This window comes from Crocodylus siamensis, chromosome 4 (assembly GCF_052110815.1).
Source record: "Crocodylus siamensis isolate JL-2025a chromosome 4, ASM5211081v1, whole genome shotgun sequence".
Taxonomy (NCBI): domain Eukaryota; kingdom Metazoa; phylum Chordata; order Crocodylia; family Crocodylidae; genus Crocodylus; species Crocodylus siamensis.
The window spans coordinates 28,757,101-28,784,372 of NC_143398.1; the positions used below are offsets into that span (position 1 = coordinate 28,757,101).

At 42.3% G+C, this 27,272-nt stretch overlaps 2 protein-coding genes across 2 annotated transcripts in view; both read left to right on the forward strand.

The window, feature by feature from the left end:
* Positions 1-1,906: 1,906 nt before the first annotated feature.
* GTSE1 (G2 and S-phase expressed 1) lies at positions 1,907-18,169 on the forward strand. The gene is made up of 12 exons (XM_090042078.1): positions 1,907-2,057; positions 3,943-4,032; positions 6,018-6,075; positions 6,175-6,790; positions 7,817-7,984; positions 9,288-9,423; positions 11,505-11,852; positions 12,050-12,122; positions 13,228-13,479; positions 14,434-14,620; positions 15,596-15,730; positions 17,677-18,169. Exons 2-12 carry the CDS (start codon positions 3,954-3,956, stop codon positions 17,758-17,760), a joined length of 2,136 nt encoding a protein of 711 aa, XP_089898204.1. The 5' UTR covers positions 1,907-2,057; positions 3,943-3,953; the 3' UTR covers positions 17,761-18,169.
* Positions 18,170-23,114: 4,945 nt separating this feature from the next.
* Positions 23,115-27,272, forward strand: part of TRMU (tRNA mitochondrial 2-thiouridylase) — a 30,203-nt gene continuing 26,045 nt past the window's right edge. The window contains exons 1-2 of the mRNA XM_090042079.1: positions 23,115-23,234; positions 25,219-25,384. Of these exons, the coding sequence (XP_089898205.1) occupies positions 23,150-23,234; positions 25,219-25,384 (251 nt within the window). The 5' untranslated portion in view covers positions 23,115-23,149. The remainder of the gene's footprint in view (positions 23,235-25,218; positions 25,385-27,272) is intronic.

Sequence of the window (27,272 nt, forward strand, 5' to 3'; positions counted from 1 at the left end):
CTGACTAGAAATGCCACTGCCCCTCCCAGGCAGTTGTTTTTAAAATTCAGGTGGAACAGGAATCAAAAGGGGGTGTAACTGCAGTACTGCCCCCCATCCTGGGTTGTGGTTTTTTTTACTGAAATTTCTGAAACAGTGGATTGCTTATATGCTGTTTGTAACCTTTTTTGTTCAAGGACTGGTCTATCATGTGACTAAGCCATTTACATTAGGGAAATACACTGATGCTGTTTCACTAACTTTCCTTGTAACAGGAAACTGACTTACAGGGCCTTGACCTCAGCTATTGCCCAACTAAGGTGCAGGATGTTGATGTTAACAAAAATAAGAGCCTCCTCTCCCCTAAGAATTTTAAGCAGTTTGAATAATGCAGCAAAATAATATTATGACTCCCAAGGAGTGTTTGAGGCAGCAGTCTAAAAATTACATTGATGTCATTGACTCTGCATCTGGTTTACATTTTTCTTCTGTGACTGAGTATTCCTAATCCTACTAAACAAAGTACTAGGAATCAGATTCAAAATGGGACTTCAGCATCTGAAGTGTGACTTAAGTGGAACGGAGGTGCCTGCGTCCAAGTAAATATTATGCATTAAAACCCTCCCTCACATCTTAGGCAAATCTCATTAAATCTCACTGTAGAGTGAAATCAGGTTTTATGACAAGATGTACCTTCATTCAAACGAAGTTGACTAGCATTAATTATATTTTGATTTTCTAGTTATTTTAGTAATTAAATCCAGTATCAGCATTTTCATTATTCTGCACAGAACAGATGTCAGGCTAACCAGCCCACAATTACCAAGGCTGTCTCATCTGCCCTTTTTGAATACTGTACAGCAGGGATGCCAAACTCTTTTGGCTGTGTAGGTCAGATGAGTGGTGTGGAACCAATGGTGCGCGGCATGTGCAAGACTGGCCTCTCAGGCCTGATCAGGCCGATGGACCCCTCCCTCATGCTAGATCCAGCGCCTATGGCACCCACTCTGGCCAACCCAGGACCACAGGAAGAGGCCAGCATCCCAAGGACTTAGCTGCTGCCTTGGAAACAAGCTGTGATGCTGGGCTTCTTCCTGCAGCATGGAGGGGCTCCAGTGCTGCTGCTCTGGTATGCCAGTCTCTGGCATGCCAGAATGGGAATCAGTGGGTAGGACTCACCTAGCAGCAGTCTTGCTTTTAGGAATGAGGCCATACAGACATGCCCAGGTATACAGGTTTGTCACTGATATGCTCTGTCTCTTCCATAGTCCATGCGAATTGGAAAAGATCCGACATGCTAAACTGAGAGATAAACCCACCTCGAAACACCTGCTAGTCTGGGTCAGGGCTGTCACCTGAAAGGTGAGGGGCTCTGGTGGAAATCCTTGTTCTCGATCAGACAGAAGGTCCATTTGAACCTGGAAGAGGCCCAATTACTGGGACACTGAGAAAGGTTCCAATAGCAAACTATTAGATCCTATCTGGCAAATTCAGTCCACAGCTGCGAATATCTGAAGCAACCACAACCGCAAATTATTTTTTTAGCAGGTAATTTATTCAGCAAAAAGAAAAGAAAAAAGATCCCCTCACTTTATCTGCAGGACCAATAGGCCTAGCTGCAGCGTGGACGAGTAGTCTGCAGACAAAACAACTTTCACTTGGCAAGATAGCATTTAAAGACTTTTTTCATTTAAATTCAGTCCAAAAATGACTCTCTTCTGGACACGGATCTGCAGACACTATCACCCACTGCCCACCACCACCACCTAGCCATGTTTTAACCGTATTCAGCGCCCTCCCAAGACAGCACAGCGGAGGGACGACTGCACCCTCACATGCCCCCAGGCTCGCTCCGAGGGGGCGGGGCCGCGCGCTGCAGGCGGGTCACGGGACTCTGCAACGTTTCAAACGCGCCAATGAGCGCGGGCGCGGGCGGAGCTGTGCTTTCGAACGTCTCGGTGGCCGCGAGCGCGGCAAGGCTTGGCCCGGCGGGGCGCGGGGGCCTGAGTCGAGTCGGCCTGGCCCAGCCCAGCCCAGCTGCCGCCCCGTGCTGCCGCGGCCGCGGGCTCCGCTCCGAGGTAGGTGGGAAGCGGGGGCTGCGGCTCCTGGTGCTTCCGGACGGTCGGTAGCGATGTTCAGGGGCTGTTTCCTGGGGTCTGATGACCGGGGATCCCGGTTTTCTCTGATAAAACAAAATCCCTGATTCTCAGATTTATAAAAAGTAACCCCAAACCCGCATTTTTTCCGTGAATAAAATGAAACATCACTACATATAAATGCATGGAGATGTAGATGGGTAGAGATCGATTGACCTGCAGATCCATCTACGGGCCAGAGCAGTGGGACTTTTTGATGTCCTTAGTGTAGCGCAGTGATGCCGCCAGTCCCTTTGGACTGCCTGCGGATGGCAGCCGGTGGTGTACGTGGCGTCTGCACCCTCGATGGGGTGCGGGCAGGGCCAGAGCAATGGGACAGAGCAACCGACCGACTGGAGTGACCAACAGGATGGACCGACCTAATGTGGCTATCAGATGTATATCTATCGAGTAGATGGATCTCTGTCCATCTATATCTATATGTTCTGTTACTATACATTACTAATACGCTAGTATATGTTACTAATACATCTCTATCAGATAGATCTCTATCCATCTATAGCTCTATCTATATATCTATTAGATTGACCTATCTATCAGATCCCTGCTGATGACCTGCACCTAGGTCTTAGGAGGCAGGGCTGTAGATTAGGGGCAGAAGTAGCCTTCAGCCATATTTCTAAAAAGGGGCAGTTGCTGCCAGGAATATGTGTTATCCTTTCTTTGTTGCTATTTTTTTAAAATTTTCCGCATTCACAGCCAAATTAGCTAAAACAAATTCCAAATCCAAGAGTCAGTCCAGAACCATAAGTGGTCCTACTACTGGGAAACACCCTCCGCTCCTGTCTGAGGCTTCAGATGTTTCCAAATCCTTTGGCAGGCATCGTACTTGTGGACCCAAACCTGGAGGCTTGGGGTTTGGATGCCCCCAAGTTTTGCTTGCCCTCAGCCATAAAGCCCCAGAGGCAAGCCAGGGAGGAGCCTCCCCTTTCCATAAAGTAGTCTTAAAGCCAAGACTGTCCAACTCCAGCAGCTAAGTGGGAGGTTTACTATACATTACCTTGGCAGGTGCCATCCCTGTGCCAGGAGAGCAGTCTTCCCCAGCACGACTGGGAAGATCACCTTCATGGTCAGGGTGTTTCCCTGCCAGGTAAGCATAGACTACACTTGATCTGAGCCAATAAGAGGCTGAGAAGCGATTTAGCCAGGATGAGAGGGTTTAAAGGTCCATTTTTTTCTGCGCTGAATGGCCAGGTTGGCATGCTTCTGAACCTACGTTTCATGTAAGCTTCAAGTTTAGAGATTTACCTCTCATGGGAGCAGGCAGTTGTAAGTGATGTAGGAACAATTTATACCAGCATCACTGGGTGTGAATGGATGACATTATTCATGTGCCTCCTTAATTTTTGGCATCACACTATTTGAAAAGGGGGCTTGTACAATTCGTGAGCCTTGTAACCAGTTGCAGGGCTATAGCTGAGGTTTGTTTATTCGTTTCTTTTTAGTGAGTACTTCAATGCTGATGGTTTAATAAGCTGCAACTGTTTTAGGATAACATACAAATTTTAATCTCTAATTTGGTTTGTACAATTCAAGAATTACCTGCAGTACCTAGTATACGAGAACAAGGATTCAGTCTTGGGGGAGCATCTGAGAATCTGAAGTCTGATTTACAGAGGACAGAGACGGACTTTTCCCTGTGGCTGTAGGGGACACGATAAGGAAAAAAGGCCTAAAGCTGCAGCAAAGGAAGTTTTAGTTTGGAGATGAGGAGGAACTTTCTGGCTGGGATGATCTGGCTTTGAGCTTGTGAGCTTCTCTCCAGCCCTGCTTTTCCTATAATCAAAATAAGTGTCTTATTTTGCAGTTGCAGTTGCTATGGAGGAAAGAGAAGAAGAGTCAGCAGGTTGCTCAAGTACTGTGGTAGAAAAAAGCCCAGATAGTTGCATAAGCAGTGGTAAGTAAAAAATGTTATCTATAAATTTTTGCATAGGATGCACAAGTCCAAGCTACTTTCTAGTATTTGCTTTGTTAACCAGCATGCTGGCTTGTAAGGTAAAGTGAAACCAGAACCACTTCTGTTTTCTCTGAGCCCCCATGGGCCAGGGGTGTAACAGGCTGCACAGGGCCTGTCTTCCTGTCCCATGGGGCCCACAGGAGGGGTGGCGATGCCCCGGATGCAGCAGGAGAGGCGGTGGCCCGAACAGGCGAGGGCGCCTGTTCAGGCTGCTCTATTAATGGCATATTTTGTTATCCAGCATCCCTCATTCCCAAGGGATGAATATATGCCGAATAACAGAGCTTTTACTGTACATAGATCAGTATGTTTCTTGTGTTCATTCCTTAATGTAGTAGAGAAGGCTTCATTCTGTGGGTGGCCTTATTTCATAGACTTTCACCCCTGCTCTTCCGCTACATGTTTCTTAATTATTTTCTACAAACTTTTGTATAGGCTCAACAAAGCACTGATAATCAATCTTGAGTGTTACTGATGGACTATAGCAGAAGTTCCCAAACTATGGTACATGTACCCCTGGAGGTATGCAGGACATCTCTGGGGGTACGTGGGAGAAATTCTGTAATGGTGGATTAAATTCTCATTATAATAATTGGCACTTAAGGGGTTAAAATATAAAACCATATGCTGGTAGTGGTATGTGGGCAGCCAGTAAATCTGGAAGGCAGTATGCAGTAAGAAAAAGTTTGGGAACCTCTGAACTATAAGGTCCTTAGTAGAGGTGCACTAAAAATCAGTCCAATATTGGACCGGCACTGGTATAAACAAAATTTACTGTATTGGAAATCAGCCTGATGTGGCTGATAATTTGGCCAATAACTGCCCATGCATGCTCGCAGCTGCAGCCCAGCACATAGGCGGTGAGGAGCACAGCTCGTCAGCTTGGAGAGCTGCATGCAGCTGGTAAATCAGTTGTGGAAGGTGTGTTGGGGGGGGCGGTGCAGATCAAGGCCCCTGTAGTGAAGGAGGGAGTGGGGCTGGGGTTGAGGCTGCCCAGCTGGGAGCGGGATGTGGGGGGGACATGGGATGGAGCCACAAGTCATTTGGGGGAGCGGCTCCTACCGCTGTGTGCACCCCGGGGGGAGGGGCATGTGCCCCTGGATCTGGGTGGGGTAGGGCGGGCTGCAGTTTAGGGCTGGGGCTGCCCTGGGCTCTTCCTGGTGGATTGGGGGGGGGTAGGGAGGGTGTTGGGCCAGGACTGCACTCGGTAGGCAGCAGTGGTGCTGGGAGGGTGGCTGTGGGTGGGGGGCTACAGCCCCTCTGCCAGCACCGCTGCCTGCCCTGAGTGCAGCATGGGCCCAACTCCCCCCATCCATCCTGCAACTGCAGCCTGCCCCATGCAGATCCAGGGGGGCACATGTTCTCTCCGCACCCCAATGCCTTCCCAGGGTTCATGTGAGGTGGGAGCTGCACCCCCCCAGACAAGCCATGGCTCTGTCCCATGCCCTGCCCTGCCCCTGCTGGGCAGCCCCAGCCCCACTTCTCCCTTACCACAGTGGCCTTGATCTGCCCCCTTTTCTCCCCTTCCACCACAACTGACTTATCAGCTGCACACAGCTCTTCAAGTTACCCAGCTACAAATCAGAAATCAGATCGGTATCAGCCAATATGCCTCCTTAAATATCAGCTATCTATATCAGCCCTCAAAATCTCTATCCGTGCACCCCTAGTTCTCAGAGTTTCCTTCCTGGGTCAATTCTGAAATCCATTCTGACCGTTTTTTCGTCACATCCCAAAGTGTATTGTGTTGTTTGTAGTTAGTTTTAAATTATGGTAATTCAGTTATCCCTATTTTAATTTGGTCAAAAACTCATTTAAAATGAATGTCAGATGGCAGTGCAGTTCAAAACCTATTGCAGTACAAATTAGACTATGGAAATCCTTGTAATTGTGACAACTCATAACTGAACTCATCTTGTTTTCAGGTGTTCCCCTCTTGGCTGATGAAAAATTTGATTTTGATCTTTCATTATCTCCACTGAGGTAAGTTAAGTGCTTATGGACAAATACATGTCTATAGCATAAACGATTTTTACATCCTCACTGTTTTGTTTTATTTTTTTTCTTTTTTCCCCCTGGAAGTGGAAATGAGGAAGATGAAGTTTTTGTTGGGCCTCCTGGACATAAGGAAAAATGTATTGCTGTTAGTATTGAGACAGTAGTTGAAGAAAGTCAAAGTGCTAAGAAAAAGCGTTCTCCACCTGATGATAAACTGACATGGAGTCCTCTTTCGGGAGAGAAATTTGTTGAGATTTTTAAAGAAGCTCACTTGCTGGCACTTCAGTTAAAAAAGGGCAGTGAAGAAGAACTGAAAGTCAGCCAATCTGAAGAACCCAAAAGCAAGGATATTGAAAAATTTGTGCAAGACTCCAAGTCAAAGCTGAACATCTTCCAAAAACAGAAGGTGGAAAAAAGCCCCAAGACTATTAAAAGGGAAACGTACTGTGTGTGGGATAGCCCAGCTTGTCAACTGCCGCCTGCATTTCAGAAGCAGTTAGAGTTACCCATGCCAGTAGATTCCAGAACACATGCATTGCAGACTCCTTCAAATGCATCTAGCCCTGTCAAAATCCATAAATCTTCTAAATTAGCACAAAAACAACAAACTGATGAAAAGAATAAAAAAGTAATAAGCAAGTTGCAGACTGCAAAGGTATCAGCTGCTTTTGGAAAAAACAATCAGCTGACAATTGAAAAGGTAAAGACTTGGCATCTAGACAGTTTAATGTTTGAGACGAACCACAGTCATCTTAAGATAAACTGTTTAAACCACTTGTGAGCTTTAGTCTTATAAATAACCTTTCCTTTTTTGAAGCTGCTTTCCTTGTTTGAAACTCTCGAATAGGAAGGTGAGCCTGTGTGCATAACTGCCTTGAATTTATTTGATTTTTATCTAGCTTCTGTTAGTTTAGTTGGACTGCTGTTGCAATACATGAAAGGTGCAGATAAGATTTGTATTGAGACAATATTTCAGACGTTTTAGTTGACTTTATTTGTTAACAATCTCCAGTGTTTTTGGCTCCTGTTCAAATGCTTAAGCCATTTTATAATCATTCTGTTAAAACTATTGTATTGCTTCTAATGATTCCTTTAGTAGCATGGCTTTGCTTCCTTTAAGCTGTCCTCAGAGTTGGCAGTATTAAGCAGAACTCTAATAGGATGGGACCAACACCAACACTCTTAAAGGTTATATCATGCTGCATGCTAGCTGCACACTTTGATTAGCCAAGTGTCTGTTGCTGGGACTTCAGTCTTAACAGCAGTACACGAAAGCGCTGTTTTCACAGTAAGGCAGTTGGCCCCTGTAAATGGCCTCTAATCTGTAGAATGTGATTTCTGTCCTATTTCCTTCCTCCTTTACAGCCAAGGCTACTAAGTTCTGTGTGTGGGGACTACTTAGGAGTTTGACACTGGCTTCTTCCTACCATTTGTCTTAGAAGGATATGGAGCTTGTATTTTACTTTCTCACTTAATCAGTTTCAACAACAAAATCCATCCATTCTATGCTAGATATAACACTAAATTCAATAAGAAGCTAAACAGGTCAAGAACTTGGAATTTTTACACTCTAGTTGAGAGTGTAACAGTATAGGCTTTTTTGGTGGGTGATACGATGAAAATACCGGCATTGCTAAACAAATTTGCTTATGTGGAAAAACTGGAGGTGTTCTCAAATCCTTTGGCTAATAACTTTTAAAATAGTTTTTAAAATTGAAACTTGCAGCCCAAACCAGGAAAACAGCTCAGTCCCTCTGGGACCAAACACTTGAACAACATGGGGTCATTTGAAGACTTACTCTCTGACAAGTCCAGTATTGCTTCAGATGTCTGTAATGCATCATTCAATGGCAGTTCAACAGAGGACAAGAAAACTCTTCCTGTTCCAAGCAAGGTACTGGCAAGTGTATTAATATGATGGCATACTGAAATATTCTTGGGGAATTGCTGACTCAAGATGTGGGAAAATCTTAAAAATGGAGGCAACAGATCTGTCTTTTTATCATTGATTTAATACCATAACCTTGGAATGAATTTAAGTTAAAATGACTTCTGTTCTGCAACTACAGCTGTCTTTCCTCTTTGTAACAAAATTTACTCTTATTATTTACCATATTTAACACAGCGCATCAATCATCATTTAGGACTCAATGCAGACAAGGAATTTTGGGGATAACTAGAGATTAAAGTATATGTTCTTCATGGTTACCTACTATGCTGTTTGAAAAGGTCCCCATAGTCTAAAGTGCATGTTGAGTAGAACGGTGAGACTTTTATTGGAAGGTAATCCAAGGAATGTCATGAATATAGTTAGTGTATTATGCTATATTCTACGGACTAGTCAAACTTATTTATTTAAAAAAATCACATGTTGCAAGTAGCTTAATATTAACTTTATTTTCTACAGAGGTGGTAGGCTCTGGGTAAATGAAACATTCATTTCAACTAGAATTGACACTGCTGGAATAGTTTTGGCTTTAACACTTGCTCTGTAGGAAAAGAGATTGGATGAGACTTGTAATAACATGGGAGATTTTGGATCCACAGTATTTGTGGTATGCTGTCTTACAAATATTAGTTTAAATAAATATTTTACTTTTGGAAACTAGCTTGAGCTCATTGTAAGAAACACGACAGTAGTGCATTCTTGCCACCTGCCTTCCACCCCCAAGGCAAACTAGCAAGGACCAATTTTTTTTGTTTTGTTTTTATAGGGATTTGTAGCAAGGATACAGTCTGCTTTTTAGGACTCTGAGCATATTACACTGAACTGCTTTCCTGACAATGCAGTGGCAGGGCCTGGAAGGTACCCTTTTCTTCCTTGCTCTTCAACCTGGAGCCTTCTGTAGGGATTTTTATGGGTTGTTTTGTTCCTTTGTGTGCTAGGGACTAGAGTAGACATTCTTTTGGAGCTTCCTGGAAAAAAAAAGTTGCGTTCAAGGGTGAGTGACAGGACTCAATGGCTCTTCTAGCCTTACGTTTCTATCTTTGAAGCATAGCCTTATATCATTCTGTCACAGTTAAGGCAGTATACAATGTGGACTGCTAATAAATGTTTTGTTTTACTTAATAATATCGGAGACTTTGGAACTTGTCCCTGAAACAAATGAACCTAGAGAACTAACACCCAAATGCATTAGAAAATGTGCTTTTAATATTTTTGGTCTGTTAAATGAAGTAGACTTCTTTGTTCACAGCTTGGGTTAAGGAAGGCAACACAGTTAAAACCTCCTGGGGCTGTTACTGGTCCCCAGAGAAGGAACACCTCCTCATCATCGTCATCAGTTTCCAGCATGAGCTCCAGCGTGTCTGTCTCCCCCACAGGAGGAAGTGGTATGACTTTTAGCATAAAGACTTGGCACCACAAATATTATTAAACTTGCAGTCTTGATTTGATTGGATTCTTTTGATTTACAGGTTCCAAGAATATTTAAAGGCTCTTAAAGTTAAACTAGAAAAAATAATAATAGGTGGATAAGAAAGACTTTGAATTTTATGTTGGCTAGCTAAACAGCATTTATGTCAAGCCATGCTCTTGCTTGTAGCACTTGCATTAACCAGTCTCCGAACTCAATAGGCTTAATATCTACCAAATAGGGTCACACAATGAGAAAGTAGGCTTCTTTTTTGAAGATGGTTTTTAAAAAGTGTTGTCAATATCTCAGTTCACATTTAGGAGTTCTCATATCTAATTACATGAGCTGTCCAGTTTGCCAAGCAGACATTCTACTGCTCTTCTTTCCAGTATTTTTGTTCTCCACAGCCAAACAGTAAGTGTAGTATTACGCTGGGGTTTTATTTATGCCCCATGTAAATAGGAACAGGAGTTTCACTTTTCTTGAGTAACTGTAAGACTGGAGTAGAGCATTAGAATTGAAATATGAAAGAAAGATAAATATTTCTAACTAAGCTAGAAGCTGTCATTTTATTCATTTGTAGCGTCAAGATTGGAAAAGCCTTCAGCTTTAAGCCTTTTTGTTTTTGGGTAGGTGAAGGGGTCATAACTGTTCTGCATACCTGTCTAGCCCCGAATTTCATGGGTTATACAGGTAAGCTGCATTTCTGATGAATGATGAACCCCAGAGAATACTCCTGACAATTGGATCCATGAAAAAACACTACTTGAGTAGTACTACTTGAGTAGTAAACCTGTATATGTTATTTCTATATCAGCTAAGATGCAGTAAAACCCATGGTGTTTTGTGAGCAGTTAAAGTATGTGGCCCATCTTATTTGTAACACTTAGAATTCTTTGCTCAAATAATATTTTAATAAAACTGAATTTTATGCTTAATATGTACAACATTATCTGGTCTCCACTTAAAGGCGGGGGAAGTATCAAGCCTGTGTTAATAAAGTCAGTAAATTTTAAAATGGTGAAAAATGGACTAGGAAGACCACATGGATAATAAATAACTTCAATTAAACTATATTTGTTTACAATTGTCATGGTTATTGCTTACAGTGGTAAAAACTTTTTAAAAATAAAAAGCTGAGCAGGTCTTCTCAGTTTAAGCGATCCCAGTTTGAAGAGGGTTAGGGAAGTGAGTTTTGAGGAAATATCTGGAAGGGAAAATATTTTAACATAGGAAAAGTTGTCCTGATGAAGTAATCATGCTGGGAAACTGATGAGCCTTTTGTAGAATAGGAAAAGGTTGTGCATCTTTCCTGTGTGTGGGAGTAGGGAATAGCAGAATCCAGCATCTAAAGAATAGTAGGTGAACAGATAAACTATGTAAGAACTAGAATTATGTTAACATAACTTAAAAAATCAAGGGTTTAATTCTTTATAAATTCAATTGGAGCAGTATTTTTTTTCATGACTTCCACATGTTTTATGTTCCTATAACCTACAAATAGTTTTCACTTTTATGTAGCCTATTAGTCTTAAACTGAGAAACTGAACAACTATTAAAAGACATTGTTATTTATTATACTTAGGGAAAGTTTGACTTTCTCTTTCTTTTTAAATGCTCATTTTAAATTGTAGTCTTAACTAGTTTCAGGTAAAATATTGAAAATACACCTTAGACTCTAATATCAACTGGAAAGGCCTGCCAACTATGTAAGCACTCTTGAAAAATCTTACTCTTGTCTTATTTAAGTTAAAAGCTGACATGCTGAATTATCTTATGACTTTCCCTGACAAATCTGGCAAATAACCAGTTTGATTAACTCCTAGTTTTAAAATGTTAGAAAATAAGTATTATAGTAAATTTGCTCTATTTGTATAACCTGTTGGTATCAGCATTCAGTTGTTTTGAATATAGTTCTTAATCATTGCATAATAAGTTTATCTTCAGTTAGACTTATTTTTAAGCTTAATCATTTACTTGGTTATATATATATATTAGTTATGAGTTGTGGTAAGAACAAGAAACAGTTCAGAAGTGTAATTTTTAGCTTTCTTTCAGCTAAATCAAATGCACCTTCAAAAACTTCTGTGAGCAGCTCTAAACTTTCATCTATAAGCAGACAGTCTCTTGTTAAATCTGTAAGAGTGTCATCTGCCAATTCTGATTTATCCTGCAAGCAAGCAAGCTCGGCTAGTACTCCCAGAACACCTACTGTTGTAAATTCTGCCAAATCAGTTTCTGCAACTGCATTCCAGACCGTAGCAAGTGGAATTCAGAGATTAAGCTCTGTTCCTAATCTGCAGAAGCAACATAAAGATGGAAGCGGAATAAAAGGAAGCTCTTGTCCAAAGCCCAAGGCTAAAGTTGTACCTACAACTCAGATTAAGGTCCCTAAAATGGGTGGAGGTAAGCATATTGTTTGGAAGGTGATCTTATTTTAAATTGGCTACTTATTACATGTGTAGTTTGTCTTGTATATTTATCTAGTGACTGAATGGACTGAATATTATTTTAAAGTTGTTTCTGGGTGGAAATTGAAACCAGTGTAGATAAGGAGTGGTAAACAACTTCGCAGCACTCTTTTTTTTGTCTTCTTGTACTAGGTACATCACTCGAAAATGCAGCACCTAAAATAGCAGAATCAATCAAATTACCATCCTGCAGCATATTTGGAAGGTAAAGTGCAGTAATTGTACAGAAGTAAAAGGCTCAAATGACTAAATTTCAAAGGCAGTTTTTGACTAGTGACCTGTGTAATCTGAATTTTACAAGTATAGAATTCTTGTTTTCAAGAATCAATCTATGCTCACTGAAAACTGGACTTTTTATTAAGATGGATGTTAAAGATATGGCTTGCAGGTTGGATCCAGCCCATGGAGCCACTTCACCTGGCCTGCAGGGCTGGAAATTTGGGGGTGGATCCTGCTGCTGAAATCCAGGGTATGGAGCCCTGTTGGGGGATTCTGGCAAGCAGAGGGGAGGTGGGTAACTTAAGATATAAGCATTGCAATCCTTTGAAATGCTTTAAATGAAAACAAAATATGAGCCTTTATCACAAGCTAGTTCCAGGCTGTATGTGAGAAGATACTTGTTACCTAACTTCTGAGGTACAGCTTTATAAACTTGGCACAAACTGGGTTTTTAATCAAGGCTTTCCAGTTGGTGAATTAAATCAATCTGCCCTGCTCTCCAGAACATATCCACTTAACTACCAGCCCTACAGATTCAAATTTGGATCTGTTTGTCTCTCACTCAGTTAGCCAGTAGTAAGAAATAAGAATTCAGTTGGTAATTCTAATCATGTGCAAGAAAACAGACTTCAGCTCCCCCATTGCAATGGCACTTCTTTAATGCTAATGAGTTAAAAACAGTAAGACACTGAGTATAGGTAAGGAATAGGCTTTTAAATGCTGTTTGTACATAGAACCTATGCACTGTAGAATTTGTGTTTTACCAACTATAGTAATATTTTGAAAAAAATAAACCCCTTTAGTCATATATTAATTAATTTTAAATATTTGTAAAAAGGTTAGGTTAATCTAACTGGGCCTTAACTAAGTTCTAATCAGTTCTAGCATGATATACAAGTCTACTTCAGATGTAGTTATCCTAATCCTTCATAACCTATTTAAGTATTTACCAAAGTAAGGCAGGCTTATTTCTTTTGTATTGTAGAGCTGTCTAGTTATATACAAAGCAAAGTAAGTTTCTAGAAAAAATTTTTTTATCAGTGTATGCTCTATGATGTTTTATCAGTGTATGCTTTTTGCTTTTTCTTTAGTGGTGTGGCTGTCAGCACCCCTGTTAAAGTGTCAGAAGATGGGCCTTGGCAGAACTCCTGCCGCAGTACAAGGTCCCTTTCAATGACTCCAGCCAGTATAAAGCGTTCTGCTCTTCCTACTCCCATTAATCGTCGTACGTCAGGAATTCCAGTAATGTCTCCTAAAAGCGTACCTAGATTTGTGCCATCACGAAACTTAACGCTTGTTCATCAAGTTTCCAGCACATCCAACAAAAAGATTCTTACATCTTGGTAAGATAGCTTGCTTTTTGAATGATAAGTATTGTGGGTGTAACCTGGTCCTGCTGAAGTGTGACACCTTGTACTCCTGTGCTCAACGTAGGGACTCCACCCCAGTTGGCATCCTATGCATGCCTATAGTACTAACTATAACCAGACGTGTAATGCCAAATAACATTTCTGTACACGATGGCTTATTTTGGCATGTTATAATTTTGCTGAATTCCCAAATCAGGAGACTTTTACAAAGGTTCGTCCATCTGTTCTTCACTTTGTTTCTCACATCTTTATGCTATCTGAAACTTGAATGATGTGCATCATGAAACTTCTCTGAATCTCTGAACTGGAGAGAGACTGACTGCAGATATAGTATTTTCCAACACAGTGATACCACTGCTGTCTAAAAGTTGATAATGCAGGGTCTAAATTTCTAGATGAGAAAAGTGAGTAGTTAGGACAAATGATCTACTTCTATCTTCTATTTAACTAAGCATCACCCTTTTTAAGGTGTTGTCATACCTTAGGTTATTGCCATTATAAAAATCTAGCATCCTCAGAAGAGGTGAAGCATTAAGTCTCAACAATTCCTCATATTCTACTTGAGAGCACAGGTACAAGATGCCCCATACTGCCTAGCTACTATGGAGGGGGATGCAGTCTTTTGGCTTCTTTTAGCCCAGTGCCTTTTGAAAAATACCAAACATGTAACTTTGCATTTTGAGCAAGAGGTGGGTATGTGCCTCATACTGCAGCTTTTCCCGACTTCAGCAGTTAGAGGAGGGATGAGTTTTAAGATGACCTTTCAATAATTGGATTCTGTACATGAAAAATGTGTTTGTTATAAATTTCCATGTACAGAATCTAAGTACTCGGGGGTTGTATTAATTCAAGGCAGTCTTGGATTTGAACGAACACGATAGTAGATACTGAAGAACTCAAATTTCTTGCACCACTTATTTTTCCCAGTTCTAAACAGGCAACAGAGAACAAGGCCTGGGAGCCTTCGTCTGAAGATGAAATATCTCCTCCACCTGTCATACCTCTTATACTTGATTTTTCACCAGAAAAATCAATTGTAGATGTATTACAAACCGAAGTAAAAGAAGAAACTAAAATACCAAACAATTCAGTTGAAGAAACGCAAACGAATGAGGTAGGAACGTGAAATCCATTTCTCCTTGTAAAACTGCCTTTGAGTGAACTGAATGCTAGTGAGCTGCTTTTTAAATTAAGGGTTAATATTGCAAACCTATCTTACTTGGATTTTAATGTGAACCACATTATGAAGATGAATAGACCCTCTAGTGTCATCTGTATTTAAAAAAAAGAATTTGTTTGGTGTCTAAACGTTCATAGAAAACTGACACACGCACCTCCTCCTCCCCCCACCACACCCCTTCAGTTCAGTGTCAAATTTGTCATCCCTGTATTTGCACTAGGATGTGGTTGTGTTCCTGATGCATAAAGACATAAGTTATGGGAGAATCCCAGTTGCACAGACTATACAGTAAAACGCACTCTAAATAGTACTGAAATCTGTAGAACTGTCCAACTGAAGCTTAATTCAAATCTACCAAAGGAGTGATTTACTTATAGTTTTTGCTTGGGCATAAGCCCCCTTACCTGGATGAGACAGTTGAGGTAATAACTTGCAATAATTAGTTAATTTATATAGCATTTGCTATCTGGGATGCAGCAAGTTTCCATCACAAGATTTATGTGCAAAGAAGGAAGAATAATAATCCAGTTAGATGGAAACTAAGAATTTCGTAGAACGGTCTGTCAAAGCATCAAAAAGCAGGAATTGTAGATACAAGGTTTAAAGCTGAATTTTTAAAACCTGTAAATTTGAACTTGAGCATTATTTTCAGTTCATATTTAGTGCTTAAACAACTCAGAAAGAGCTCGAAAGGCAAATTCTAATGCCCAGGATTCATGTTCTTGATTCATAAATGGAAAAAAGTCACTGGCAGATTAAAGGAAAACAAGCAGCTGATCTTTATGGTGCGCTACTTAAGTTTAAAATAAGTAATTGATTCTTATAGCTTTCCCCAGTTAGTCAAAGAAGTTGACTGACTTTCTTATGAAGAAAAGAAAGTAGAAAGCTAAATGAGTGCATTATTTTTAGGTGTTGCTGGTAGATATTGGAATGGCTAAAAGTCCCAGTGCTATTTCAAAGTGGGAAAGCAGACTTCTCATTGACCTTTCAAATACTCCTGATGTGAATAATGCTGTTCCTCTAAAGCCTACTGTTTTGGGACAGGTAAGATGCATCTCGGTTTGTCTCAGTTACCTGTTTATGTAAATATAATATAGACCATAGAATATTGCCTGGACATATTGTAGTTGCAAAATAACTTGTCCACATAAAAATTGCTTCACACCTAGTGCTTGCATTTAATTGAGCACCCTTATATCAGAGTAATATTTGGAGTATGTTAGCATACCTGCCTGCCCTTGCAATCTGTTCCTTTTGGAAAGGGAAGTAAACATTTTTGTTCTAAAAGTAGACCTCAGTGGGCCTCCATTTGTAAATTAGATATATTGTGAAAGTTCTCAGTTATTTAGTCATATAGGCTATGCTGTCTGACAAACCAGCTGCATCATTTACTCCATGACCATAATGCCTCTGCTCAAACATAGTAACTGATATTCATCAATACTAAACACCATTTGACTTGAAAGTTAGAGTACGTTCTTGTTATGCTTCTCTCCTATGAGATTATGTTCGGTTTGATACGGATATAAAACTGCTCATTCTGGTACTGGTTATCAGCACTGCACCAGTGAGTATAACATGGGAGCTTGTATAAAATGACCCATCACTCTTAACTTGGCTTTGGTTTCGAGTAATCCTTTAAACATAAAACAGCTGAGGCTTAACTCCTCATACCTCCCTGCGACTCTAAAAGTACCTGGGTCCCTAACATGCAGTGCCTTGAAGACTACTAACTGCTTCTTCATTATAGTCAATACAGAAGAACAGAAGGTAAAGGGAACACTTGCCAACCACATAACTAGCATTGTGAACCTAGGACTTGACCAAATAATTCTATCTGTTTTTAAAGATACATTTGGGAGGAAACAATGATAGAAAATTTCTTACTATGACTCCCTGCAGCAAATGGGATGACTTTTCCTTTCATGGGGAAAATGTTTCTGCTGCTTGTAGTAATTAACTGACTGCAAATCTTTGCATAACTAGCTTTTCGGCTGTCGCTAACAAAATATATTTGTCTCTACAAACCACCAAGGACTTCATTTGCAAGCTTCCTGAGTGTCTGAAAATGGTGTTAAGAACAAAATGACAGAATAAAGCTCTAGTGAGGTTCAGCTGCAAAGTAGCTTGGGTGCAGCAGTCTATTTGGGCTCTCCTGGAATGCCCTCCAAGGAAGACCATTTATTCTGATAGATGAAACTCCAGCACATGAGGATTTTCTGTTTATTGCAAGGGATGATTTTTCCTGGGATTACTAATGTTGTGCTTGGGAAAGAGGTTATAAGGAATAATATTAGATTCTAGGTTGACTCTTGAATTCCTGTAGCTTTTCAAGCTGTTCTGCATATTGTGTTTATTCCCCAAAATTAAGTTTTCTAGAGAGACTTTGCACTTCCTTGTTGAATATAGATCTTCGATTTTTATCTCCTAAAACTGTTCACCTCCTCCATTTCTAATGTCAGAGTAGGCGCTTGGAGACTAGTTTTGTATGTGTATATATAGACAATTATTGTCCCAGTCCCCTTCCCTGCACAGAACCTAGTGTGTTACCTCTGTTCTGATGGCTTCTTCCCTTCTCCAGTGGTTATTTTAGTTGACGTTGATATCAAGTATAGATATTTAGCTTGCGATCTAAATCAGTCTGTTTTTTGGGGTTTTTTGTGTTTTTTTTTTATCTTGAATCAAAAACTTCAGGCATAGGCTAAGCCTATCTGCAGAGCATCAGGTGTAATGGGCTTTAATTTTGTTTGGCACCTAGTTGGGTGAAGAGACTGAATTGTTTAAAACTGGTAGTGCAGCTGTTTGTCTTCCAGGTACCTGATGAGCTGAATCTTCAACTAAACTGCCCTGCTGATGCTTTGGAAGAAAGCAGACAACATTGTGCAACTAGGGTGATTGGTTACAATTACCCAGGTTCCTGATATTCTAAGTATAGAGTAAATGACAAAAATAACAACTTTTAACTCTGTTAATTTCTCATTTTCTTTCAGCTGATAGATCTGAGTTCTCCTCTTATCACTCTGAGCCCTGACATGAACAAAGAGAACCTGGATTCTCCTTTACTGAAGTTCTGAACTGAAGCAGAACCCAAAATTCCTCTTGGCATCTGCAACTTCAATTTGAGCTGTTGGAGGTGTTATCTTGACAGAGGAACACGGAGCAACTATTATATAATAAAATAAAGAACTGAATGCAACTCATTTGACAAAAGATTGATTAAAATTCTTGGCGACTGAAATTCTCAATTTGAATACATGTGATTTGACTTTACATATGACAAGGCATGTATTTATTTTTTAAAGTAAATTATTATACAGAAAAACATCAACCTTTTTCTAAAGATGTAATTGAAAAGTGAAATGGTATTAAATGTACAATGTTTGAAAAATTAAGATATATTGTAATTAAAAACTTCGATCTATGAATTTTAATGATCCGTGTGAAAGTATACGGAGTCTAGAAATAAATTATTTGGACAAATGAGTAGTGCAGTCTAAATGCAATATTTCAGGAAGCCAAAATCGCTAAGTTGAATGTCACACTAATGGTGTGACAAAAGATCATGTTAAATATAAGGCACTATGCATTGTGTGGCAGGTGGCAGCTAATGTGGCTCCAGCCTGGGTTGGAGCCACAGCACCAGCCAGCTAGCCCCCAAGTCCTCTCCTCTCCTACACCTTTGGGCTCCTTCTGCTCCCCTTCCTCCACTTTGTTCTGCCTTGGTAGGACTCTATCTCTGCTGCAGCCTGGGGCACATTAGCATGCATTTGCTCTGGCCCCAGCCTAGCTCTGTGGCAGTCATTCAAACAGGAAAGTTTGGGACGGATTGCAGTTTCCAGCTTGCTTATTTCATGTTTATTTTAAAAATATATAGGTTGTACCACTACACAAGTCAATGGATTGGCCTTTTCTTGAAAATCAAAGTGCTTTACCAATTCTGCACCTCTGTTACGAAGTAGGTAATGTGCCCAGTTTATAGACAGTTGTCACTAGTGTCATGCCCAGGTGTAGTTCTGAAAACTACCTTTTAGGAAAATGATAAGCATAAGTAATTGTTTTGTTCCTTGACATAACTAATGCCACTAAGTACAAGCAAAGCAAGTGGGTCACAGTTTAGTTTAGGGTGACCTCTATAACCCATGGCAGCAAAAAAGTTAAGAGAATGTGTCTTAACAGTCCAAGACAGCAGGATCCAAACAGCAGCTTGATAGGAAAACAACCACTGTGAAAGATTACTACTGAATATTTATGACAACCATATATAGAACATACAGAAGAGAACTGTAAAAAAAAAAAAAAAAAAAAAAAAAAAGCATATAAAAATCTTTAAAGCTGGGGAGAGGAAAAGAAAACTTCTTGAACCCCGGTGCAGTAATAGATGCCTGGCCAGCTGAATTCACCGTATCCATCAGAAAGTTTGCATAAGAATATTTATGTTGACTGTTAGGGCTTGATTAAAAGTTGAATATAGTAGTTAAAGCTTCAGGGGTGTACTTGGTAGCTGTGTTAGTCTGAGACAAAAAGACATACAAAAAACTAGATCTCCTGGTTCCAAAAAGATACCTTTTATTAGACCAACTGGAAAATGGAAAGAAAATTGTCCTTTTCTGCAAGCTTTTGGGATCAAAGTCCACAGGTACGAAATAAACTTCATTTCAGTTTATTTCCTACCTTTGGGGACTTTTTACCATTTTGTACCATCTATACTTTTCCCAGAGCCTGACAAAGGGACTTTGATCCTGAAAGCTTGCAGAAAAGGACAATTTTGCCATTTTCCCGTTGGTCTAATAAAAGGTATCATTTTGGAACCAAGAGTTCTAGTTTTTTTGTATGTAAAGCTTTGCTTAAATATTGGTATTGCTTAGGTGTTGAATAAAGTAGGATTGGAGATCAGAATAGTCTCATTTTATTTCCATTCACCCCATCCCTTAACTCAATTTAGTACAACACTGGTGCACTAGAACTACAGACTAGAATTTCACATTTCTGACTATACCTTACCTGTGCTGTTTGCTGCTCAGCAATGTTCCATGTGTCCTAAACTATGCTGTAGCAGAGGAACTCCAAATTTAAACTAATCAAGAATCTTGTGGGTATAAATCTGAGTGAATGGTGATGGCTACCTGGAAGAATGACTAATCTGTACCTGTGGCTGGCTGACCACATTCAATTTTAGAGTAAGAATGATAGACACAGAACTAAATTCAGCTTGCTGCTTGCTTTTCTTTATCTTGCCCTCTAGCGGCAGAGGTACAACTTCACTTTAAATATTTCTGTTCAACTTTTTAATTTCTCCAGCACCAGCAAGAATACCTCAGAGAGTGAAATGCCAAAATTTTAAAAAACTAACTAATATAATCTAATGATAAGCTTTATAAAAATGTGTATGATAGAGGGAGGCACAAGTCACTGCACTTTACAATAAGAAGAGTCCCACAACCATGCTTAATAAGGGTCCATTTTATATTGGTCAATTAAACCCCATGCTAGAAAGGTAGTAAGTGATGTAGAACTTCATGTAAAGCAAAATTTTACTTGTATAGTGCCTGAGCTGGAAGGATTCTTGTAAGCAGTGTACAAAATCACTTAGATCCTTTCCTGCTTAAGAAGCATTTTTTTATTTTCATAAAGATGGCTGGAGTAGCTACTCTACTCCTATAGGATTTTTGACTTAATGATCAGGAAACAAAGATTCTTAAAGAGAGGTTCTAAAGCAGGGGTTCCCGAAGTTTTTATGCCGTGGCCCAACAGTCACAGCCAACTGCAGACAAAATTTCCGGCCAGAAAATGGGTAAGAATGTGGGGGCGGGGGGCAACCCTGCACTGCTGCGGGCCCTGTGAGCCACAGCCTCCGCCCAGCTCTGGGGGGCTGCGGTTTGCTGGTCGGCGGCCACTTCTGGTCTGGCAGCTGACCTGCTGCGGCGCGGCCTGGCCCGGGCCAGCACCAGGCCATGGCCCCGGGATTGAGAACCCCTGTTCTGGACAAAGCCTGGCAGCTCAAAGAAAGTAGAAATAAATCTGTTGTAGCACTTTTTTTCCCCAAAAATCTCAGTTTGGGGCAAATTTTAGATTTGAATATGGCTTTAGGTTTGACCTTACAAGGAATCTTTTGTGTATGCTCTTAAATTCATACAGTTGTGAAATGAGTACATTTTCTCAATTGGATTACTTGTACCCTAACTAGCTCAGATTTTTCTAGACCTGTATCTAGAGTCCCCCAAAGCTCAATCCAATAACTGTATTTTCAGACCTGTGTATGAAGTTGCTCTGTCACTCACCTTGGCATTCACATTTACCAGAGACCATGTAATCTGCTTGCTTTTAACATAAATTTAAGTTGCATTACTTATTTGCACCACAGCCTTTGTCTGTACAGCTGTTTTTCTGTTATGTGACACTTTGGAAATCATCCCACTATAGTAATTGGGGTGGGGAGGATAGTTATATTTTGGGAAAGGTTATTTTGTTGCATAACTGACACATGAAACAAGCTGTACTTATGAGGAGTAATGAGCAGAGTTGCAAGCATAGTGTTCCCTCTTGAAATAAGTTTGCCTCAATTAGGATGTTAACCCAGGAAGAATGGTAATCAATTTCCTTCAGCATTCATGGATTAGCAGTGGCATGCATGCAGCTTTGTTCCTGACTTACCTAGTTTATGTCCTGGCTTCATTTCTACACTGCATCGTAGTCTCAGACCTCATCTACTTTTCTGGAGCCATAGTAACTAGACGCCACCCCATTTTCAGATTTGGGCACATCACCAGACTTTGCCCATCTTTTGTTGTATGTTTCATCTGTTGAAAGTTTAGCAGCTCACCTGGTTACCTTTTGTTTTGTAATTCAAGTAAGCTGCACTGGAGCTCATAAATAAAGACTGAACCTGCTAGCATTCTGGGGAAGAGCCAAAGTCTGGCAAACCCTTAGGAAGGAATATGTGTGGATGTACAAATGTGGCAGTGATAGTCTGCAGGGCTGCTTCAAGGGAAAGGACCTTAGTGCTTTGTAGCATGCCTACAAGTGGTAATGATGTTGATTGCTGTTTAGACATTGACCAAGTCACAGCTCCCTGTTACAAGGAGCTAGACTCAATCTTCTCAGGGGTGATGGTATTGAGCCATGACTTGCTAGAGGTTTGAAGATGGCCTTGACAGACCCAGAGGTGGCAGGGCCAAGGACTGCATTGTTAGAAATGGAATATTGTTAGAAATGGAGTATTGTTAGAAATGCACAGCTTGCATCTTGCACCTGATAAGAAAGAAACACTGCCAAGGACTTTTTTCCTTTCCCAGCCTTGCCACAGCTTTTCTTATGCTAAATCGCAGACTCTCCCCCAGCTTCTCCCTATCCTTTCTCATACAGATTACAAAAGCTGGAATGCAACTGACTGTGTCCTTGAAAAGGGGGGAGGGGTTTGAACTCTTGGTGACCTATAGAGGTCTCTGAGCATGCTTAATTAGCTGATGCATATTTACCTCTCCGCCCTGCATACTTAAGTAGTTAATTATACTATACATGCGATGTATGTAGTGATGTAACTACATGTATGCTTGTATGAAACAGAAGTGAGCTGTAAGAGTTCCTGTTTCTGCACATGTGCCCAGGAGGGAGAAGATAAATATTCCTTGCAAAATTCCTTTGTGGGTTTGGAGTAATCTGAGTTCTTGACTCTGCTCTGACCCTATTTGCAAATACACCTTTTGTGCCATCTAACGAGTGTGTGTCTGTGATTTTTGTGGCCTCCAGCAGAGAAACAAACCGCTTTATGCATCAGCATCATCAAAGAAATCCTGGAGATTTCCTTGCCAGCCAGGAGGTTGAGCCTTCACCCATGTCTCCTAGCTCATACTGGAGTCCTTCAGCCTGCCTGTCTGCCATCTGCGGGATTGTTCTGGTATGCAGCCTGGACACAGACAGCTGGGAAGCACATATCCACCTGGGTCTAGATTTCATGGTGTGTGCCAAGAGAGGGTTAGCAAAGTCACTCAGAAGGCAGAGTGGATCTCACCTCTGGAGTAAGAGATGCATGTAGAGCACAAGCTTTCCTGAATCTAGGTTCACTTTCCAGGCTCAGGCAGCATATCTCTGTGTTGCTGAGCCCCAGCATGTGAGTGCCCTGCCTCCACCTGGCACAGGCAACAGTCTCCCAGCCCAGGGCACAGAGGCCAGTGGTTTCCCACCCCTCCAGTGCCGGGGATCACTTCCAGGGCTCCCACAGTGGGCAGCCCTCCCGGGACAGCCTGATTTTCGTGTCAGTTAAGCAACAACCAGTTCTGCCAAAAAGCCCTACCCCCGGCAGCCCTGGGCGCCCCTTCCTGCAACGGAGCCCGTGGGTGTCCCCGGAACCCCTGAGGCAGCGTGTGTTTCCCGCCGGACATAGCCCAGTGAGGGACAGCCCCCTTCGCACCGCCGGAAGGCTGACCGGAAGTGTCCGTCCCTCAAACTTGGCCCCCAACCGGGAAGATGCAGGCGGCGGCGCGACACGTGGTGTGCGCTCTGTCCGGCGGCGTGGACAGCGCGGTGGCGGCGGTGCTGCTCCGGCGGCGAGGTGCGGGCGCGGGGAGGGGTCACCCTACGCCGACATGGGCTGGAGCGGCTGGGGTGGGGCGCTGAGGAGACAACGACTGAGAGTCGGGGGTGGGGACTTAGGAGCGAGGGTCAGAGGCATATCACTGCCCCCCTCCCCCCCGCAATTATATACCCCGCTCCCTCTCCCTACAGGTGCCCTCTTTTTTGATCCTGGAAATATGGGAACCCAGGACCGTGCTCCCTCTGGCCATAGCCCCCTGAATAAGTCCCGAGCTTGTCTATGGCCAGGACCAGGGTCACCAGGAGGCCCTGGGAGCATGTAACAGTGTTGCCAGCTCTCAGGATTTTTGGTGTGGTTCTTAAAGGCTACGCTTTGGGAATGTAAAAAACATAGTTATTTCTACTATTGTGTAATAATCTATGTCTATATAATAATATTTATATTTACAGATGAAAGAGCTAAGGTTTTCACATTCCTGAAGCGTAGACTTTAAGAATGATGGCAAAAATCCTGAGAGTTGGCAACACTGGTGTAAACAGGAAGGTGCAGGGAGCAGCGCTGCCAGGGCCTTGGCAAGAGGCTGTGGGGAAGCTCCTCTATAGATTTTTAAAGATTAAAGAAAACCACTCTACCCAATAGGACTCAGTGCTCAGTCTAGAAGATCCCATTAAGCATTTCTTTGATGCTTAGTTTCATTTCTCAAATTGTGGGTTTGTATCTCCAGTGATAACATCCCATCAGCACTATTAACAGCACTATATGGAAATGAGAGATAACAGACCCAATTACCTACCCACCAGCCTATTGTCTCTCTGCAAGTTTGTGTACACACAGTCAAGCCCTTACCTCTCTCAAAGTGCAGAGTTTCAAGAAGTTAAATGAATAAATGATATCAAGAAACAAGAGTGCACTTTTTGTAGAAAATAATGATTAAATTGAGGCTTCGTGGCCAGTGATTTAAATCATTAGGGCTGTAGCTGTGTTGGCATAGGGACATAGGCAGACAAGGTTCTTTGGGTAAATCTTATCTTTATCTATTATTATCTATATCTTTTATTAGACCAACTAAATAGTTCTAGAGGAAGCCTGGCAGCTCAAATAGACAAGTTGATTTAATATCACATTTACCCAAATAACCTTGTCTGATTTAAATCAATTTAATTTAAATAAAATCCACACTGGGGAGGGGTCTGCCCTGAAACTCAACTGGCAGGAGCAGAGATAAGCAGTTGCGCTAGGAACCTACCAGGTGTGTGTCCACTGCCCCAGACAGTGTTGAGGGGACTGCTGTGAAAATGTGTCTAGGCCCTATGCTCTGTATACATCATACTGAAAGAAATGTAGTGTTGCTCTGCTTTCAAACTTTGGTTGTGCTTATTAGATACTGGGGGCACCCAGTCCCACCCTGATGACAGCCATATGATATAAAGCAGGGGTGGGCAAAATGCAGTCCCACCTGGCCCAGGCATGAGGGGGAGCGTGGGGTTTGGTACATGTGGCCAGTCCTGCAGCCCCCGGGCCTGCAGTGGGGCTGGGGTGGCATAGCAGCTGGACTCCATTTCCCAGCAGCCCTGATGGTAGTATCTTTCAGCTGGCACTGCTGGACCCAGCCCCCTCCTACCCTGGCCTGTCCGCCTGGCACCCACTGGCGGGGTGGGACCTGCATGGCCATGACAGGTGGCTGGCAGGGAGTGGCATCCAGGAGTGAAAAGGGCAGGTGGGGCCTGTAGGCCCTGGGAACTTGGGGCAGTGACAACACGGGGCTGGGGCAGAGCCATGATCTGCCCACACACCCCTATGACGAGCACAAGTTTCACAGGCAGGGGCATGTGGAGAGCAGATTGCAGCTTTGCCCTGGCCTCATGTCATCACTGCCCCAAAATCCCAGCTCTGGATGCAGCTCCTTGCCTGCCAGCTCTAGATATTTCTGAGCAGTCCTTTTGCAGGATCTGATCCATAAGGAATTAGTGATTTCCTGAAAATGTCTTCCTTTATCAAATAGGTTACCAAGTAACAGGGGTGTTTATAAGGAGCTGGGACACTGTGGATGAACAAGGAGTTTGTTCAGCTGACAGAGATTGTGAAGATGCTTACAGGGTTTGTCAGAAACTGGATATTCCTTTCCATCAGGTTTCCTATATAAAAGAATACTGGAATGAAGTATTCAGGTAGGAATATATATATTTTTAAATCCTTAAGAATATGTTCTCCATGTATTTTTGTATAAGTGCATCATTTTGAATAGTAACAATTCATGGATAGCAGTGAGGCAAAGCCAGTGTCTGTAGAATGATAAGGCAGTACAGAAGTACCGTAATATGGTAGGCACTATTTTCCCTTCCTTATTTTTACATTTTTTAAGATCAGAGTTTATACACTCACTGTGACCCACCCTGTTCTTGGGTTTGATCAGTGCACCTTTGAGACACACTCCCAGGGTGTTCTCATGCTCACAACTACAGTTGTGTCTTTCAGCCCTAAGCCCTCTCTGCTCTCTGCTGCTTGACTGCTAGAAACAGACTGAGATGTGCCAATGGGCCAACTTCTTGACCTAAGGTATCTACTTTGCTTGCCTCACCCAAGTCCTGTCAGGTCTTATCTGACAAAATCTCTTCTGCTAGAAGAATCACACCTTTGTCTGGTCATGTACTTAGGAATTACAGATTCTGCCCCTTCTTTCAAGGAGGCCTCCCATTTGAAGGCCTTTGACACTGTTTCTCACCCCATTCTCATTAAAAAACTGGGGGCCTGTGGTATTGACACCTACACAGTCAAATGGGTCGCTAACTGGCTGGAGGGCCACACCCAGAGAGTGGTAGTGGATGGGTCATTTTCGACCTGGAGGGATGTGGGCAGTGGGGTTCCCCAGAGCTCAGTCCTTGGGCCCGCACTGTTCAACATCTTCATCAGTGACTTGGACAAGGGGGTAGAAAGCACCCTGTTCAAATTTGCTGACAACACTAAGATGTGGGGAGATGTGGGCACGCTAGACGGGAGGAATAGGCTGCAATCAGACCTAGTCAGGTTATAGGGATGGGCAGATGAGAACAGGATCAGTTTCAGCACTGACAAGTGCAGGGTACTGCACCGGGGGAGGAACAACCGGCACCATACCTACAGGCTGGGGAACTCCCTTCTTGTCAGTGCAAAGGCAGAAAAGGATTTTGGAATCATCATTGATTCCAAGATGAACATGGGCCGGCAGTGTGGGGATGCAGTCAGGAAGGCCAACCATACCTTGTCATGCATCCACAGATACATCTCGAGCAGGACCAGGAGGTGGTCCTCCTCCTCTATGTGACACTGGTCAGGCCGCAGTTGGAGTACTGCGTCCAGTTCTGGGCGCTGCACTTCAAGAGGGATGTGGACAACATGGAGAGGATCCAGAGGAGGGCCACTCGCATGATCAGGGGACAGCAGGGCAGGCCTTACAAGGACAGGCTACGGGACCTGAACCTGTTCAGCCTCCGCAAGAGAAGGCTGAGGGGGGATCTAGTGGCCTGTTACAAACTAGTCAGAGGGGACCAGCAGGCACTGGGGGAGTCCTCGTTTCCCCAAGCACTAACAGGAGTGACTAGAAATAACAAGCTGGCGGAGAGTAGATTCAGACTAGACATCAGAAGGCGCTACTTCATGGTCAGGGTGGCTAGGTTCTGGAACCAACTTCCAAGAGAAGTGGTGCTGGCTCCTACCCTGGGGGTCTTTGTGAGGAGGCTAGACCAACACCTTGCCGAGGTCATTTGATCCCAGTACTTTTTCCTGCCATGGCAGGGGGTCAGACTTGATGATCTGCTCAGGTCCCTTCTGACCCTACCAACTATGAAATTATGATTAAAGTGGCCTGAAATCACATCCACCACTGACAATAAGTATGTTAGAAACAATAGCAAAAAGTTTTCTTATGACTGCTCTTATTTTTATAATAAACCTGTATCTGTATGTTGAGATTACAGACAGAGGTATAAGAATAAACTAACAAACAAAAATCAGAACAATGTTTTTACCTTATCTTAAAACTGTAAGCTCTACATCTGCTAGGTGATGGCATAAAGCATC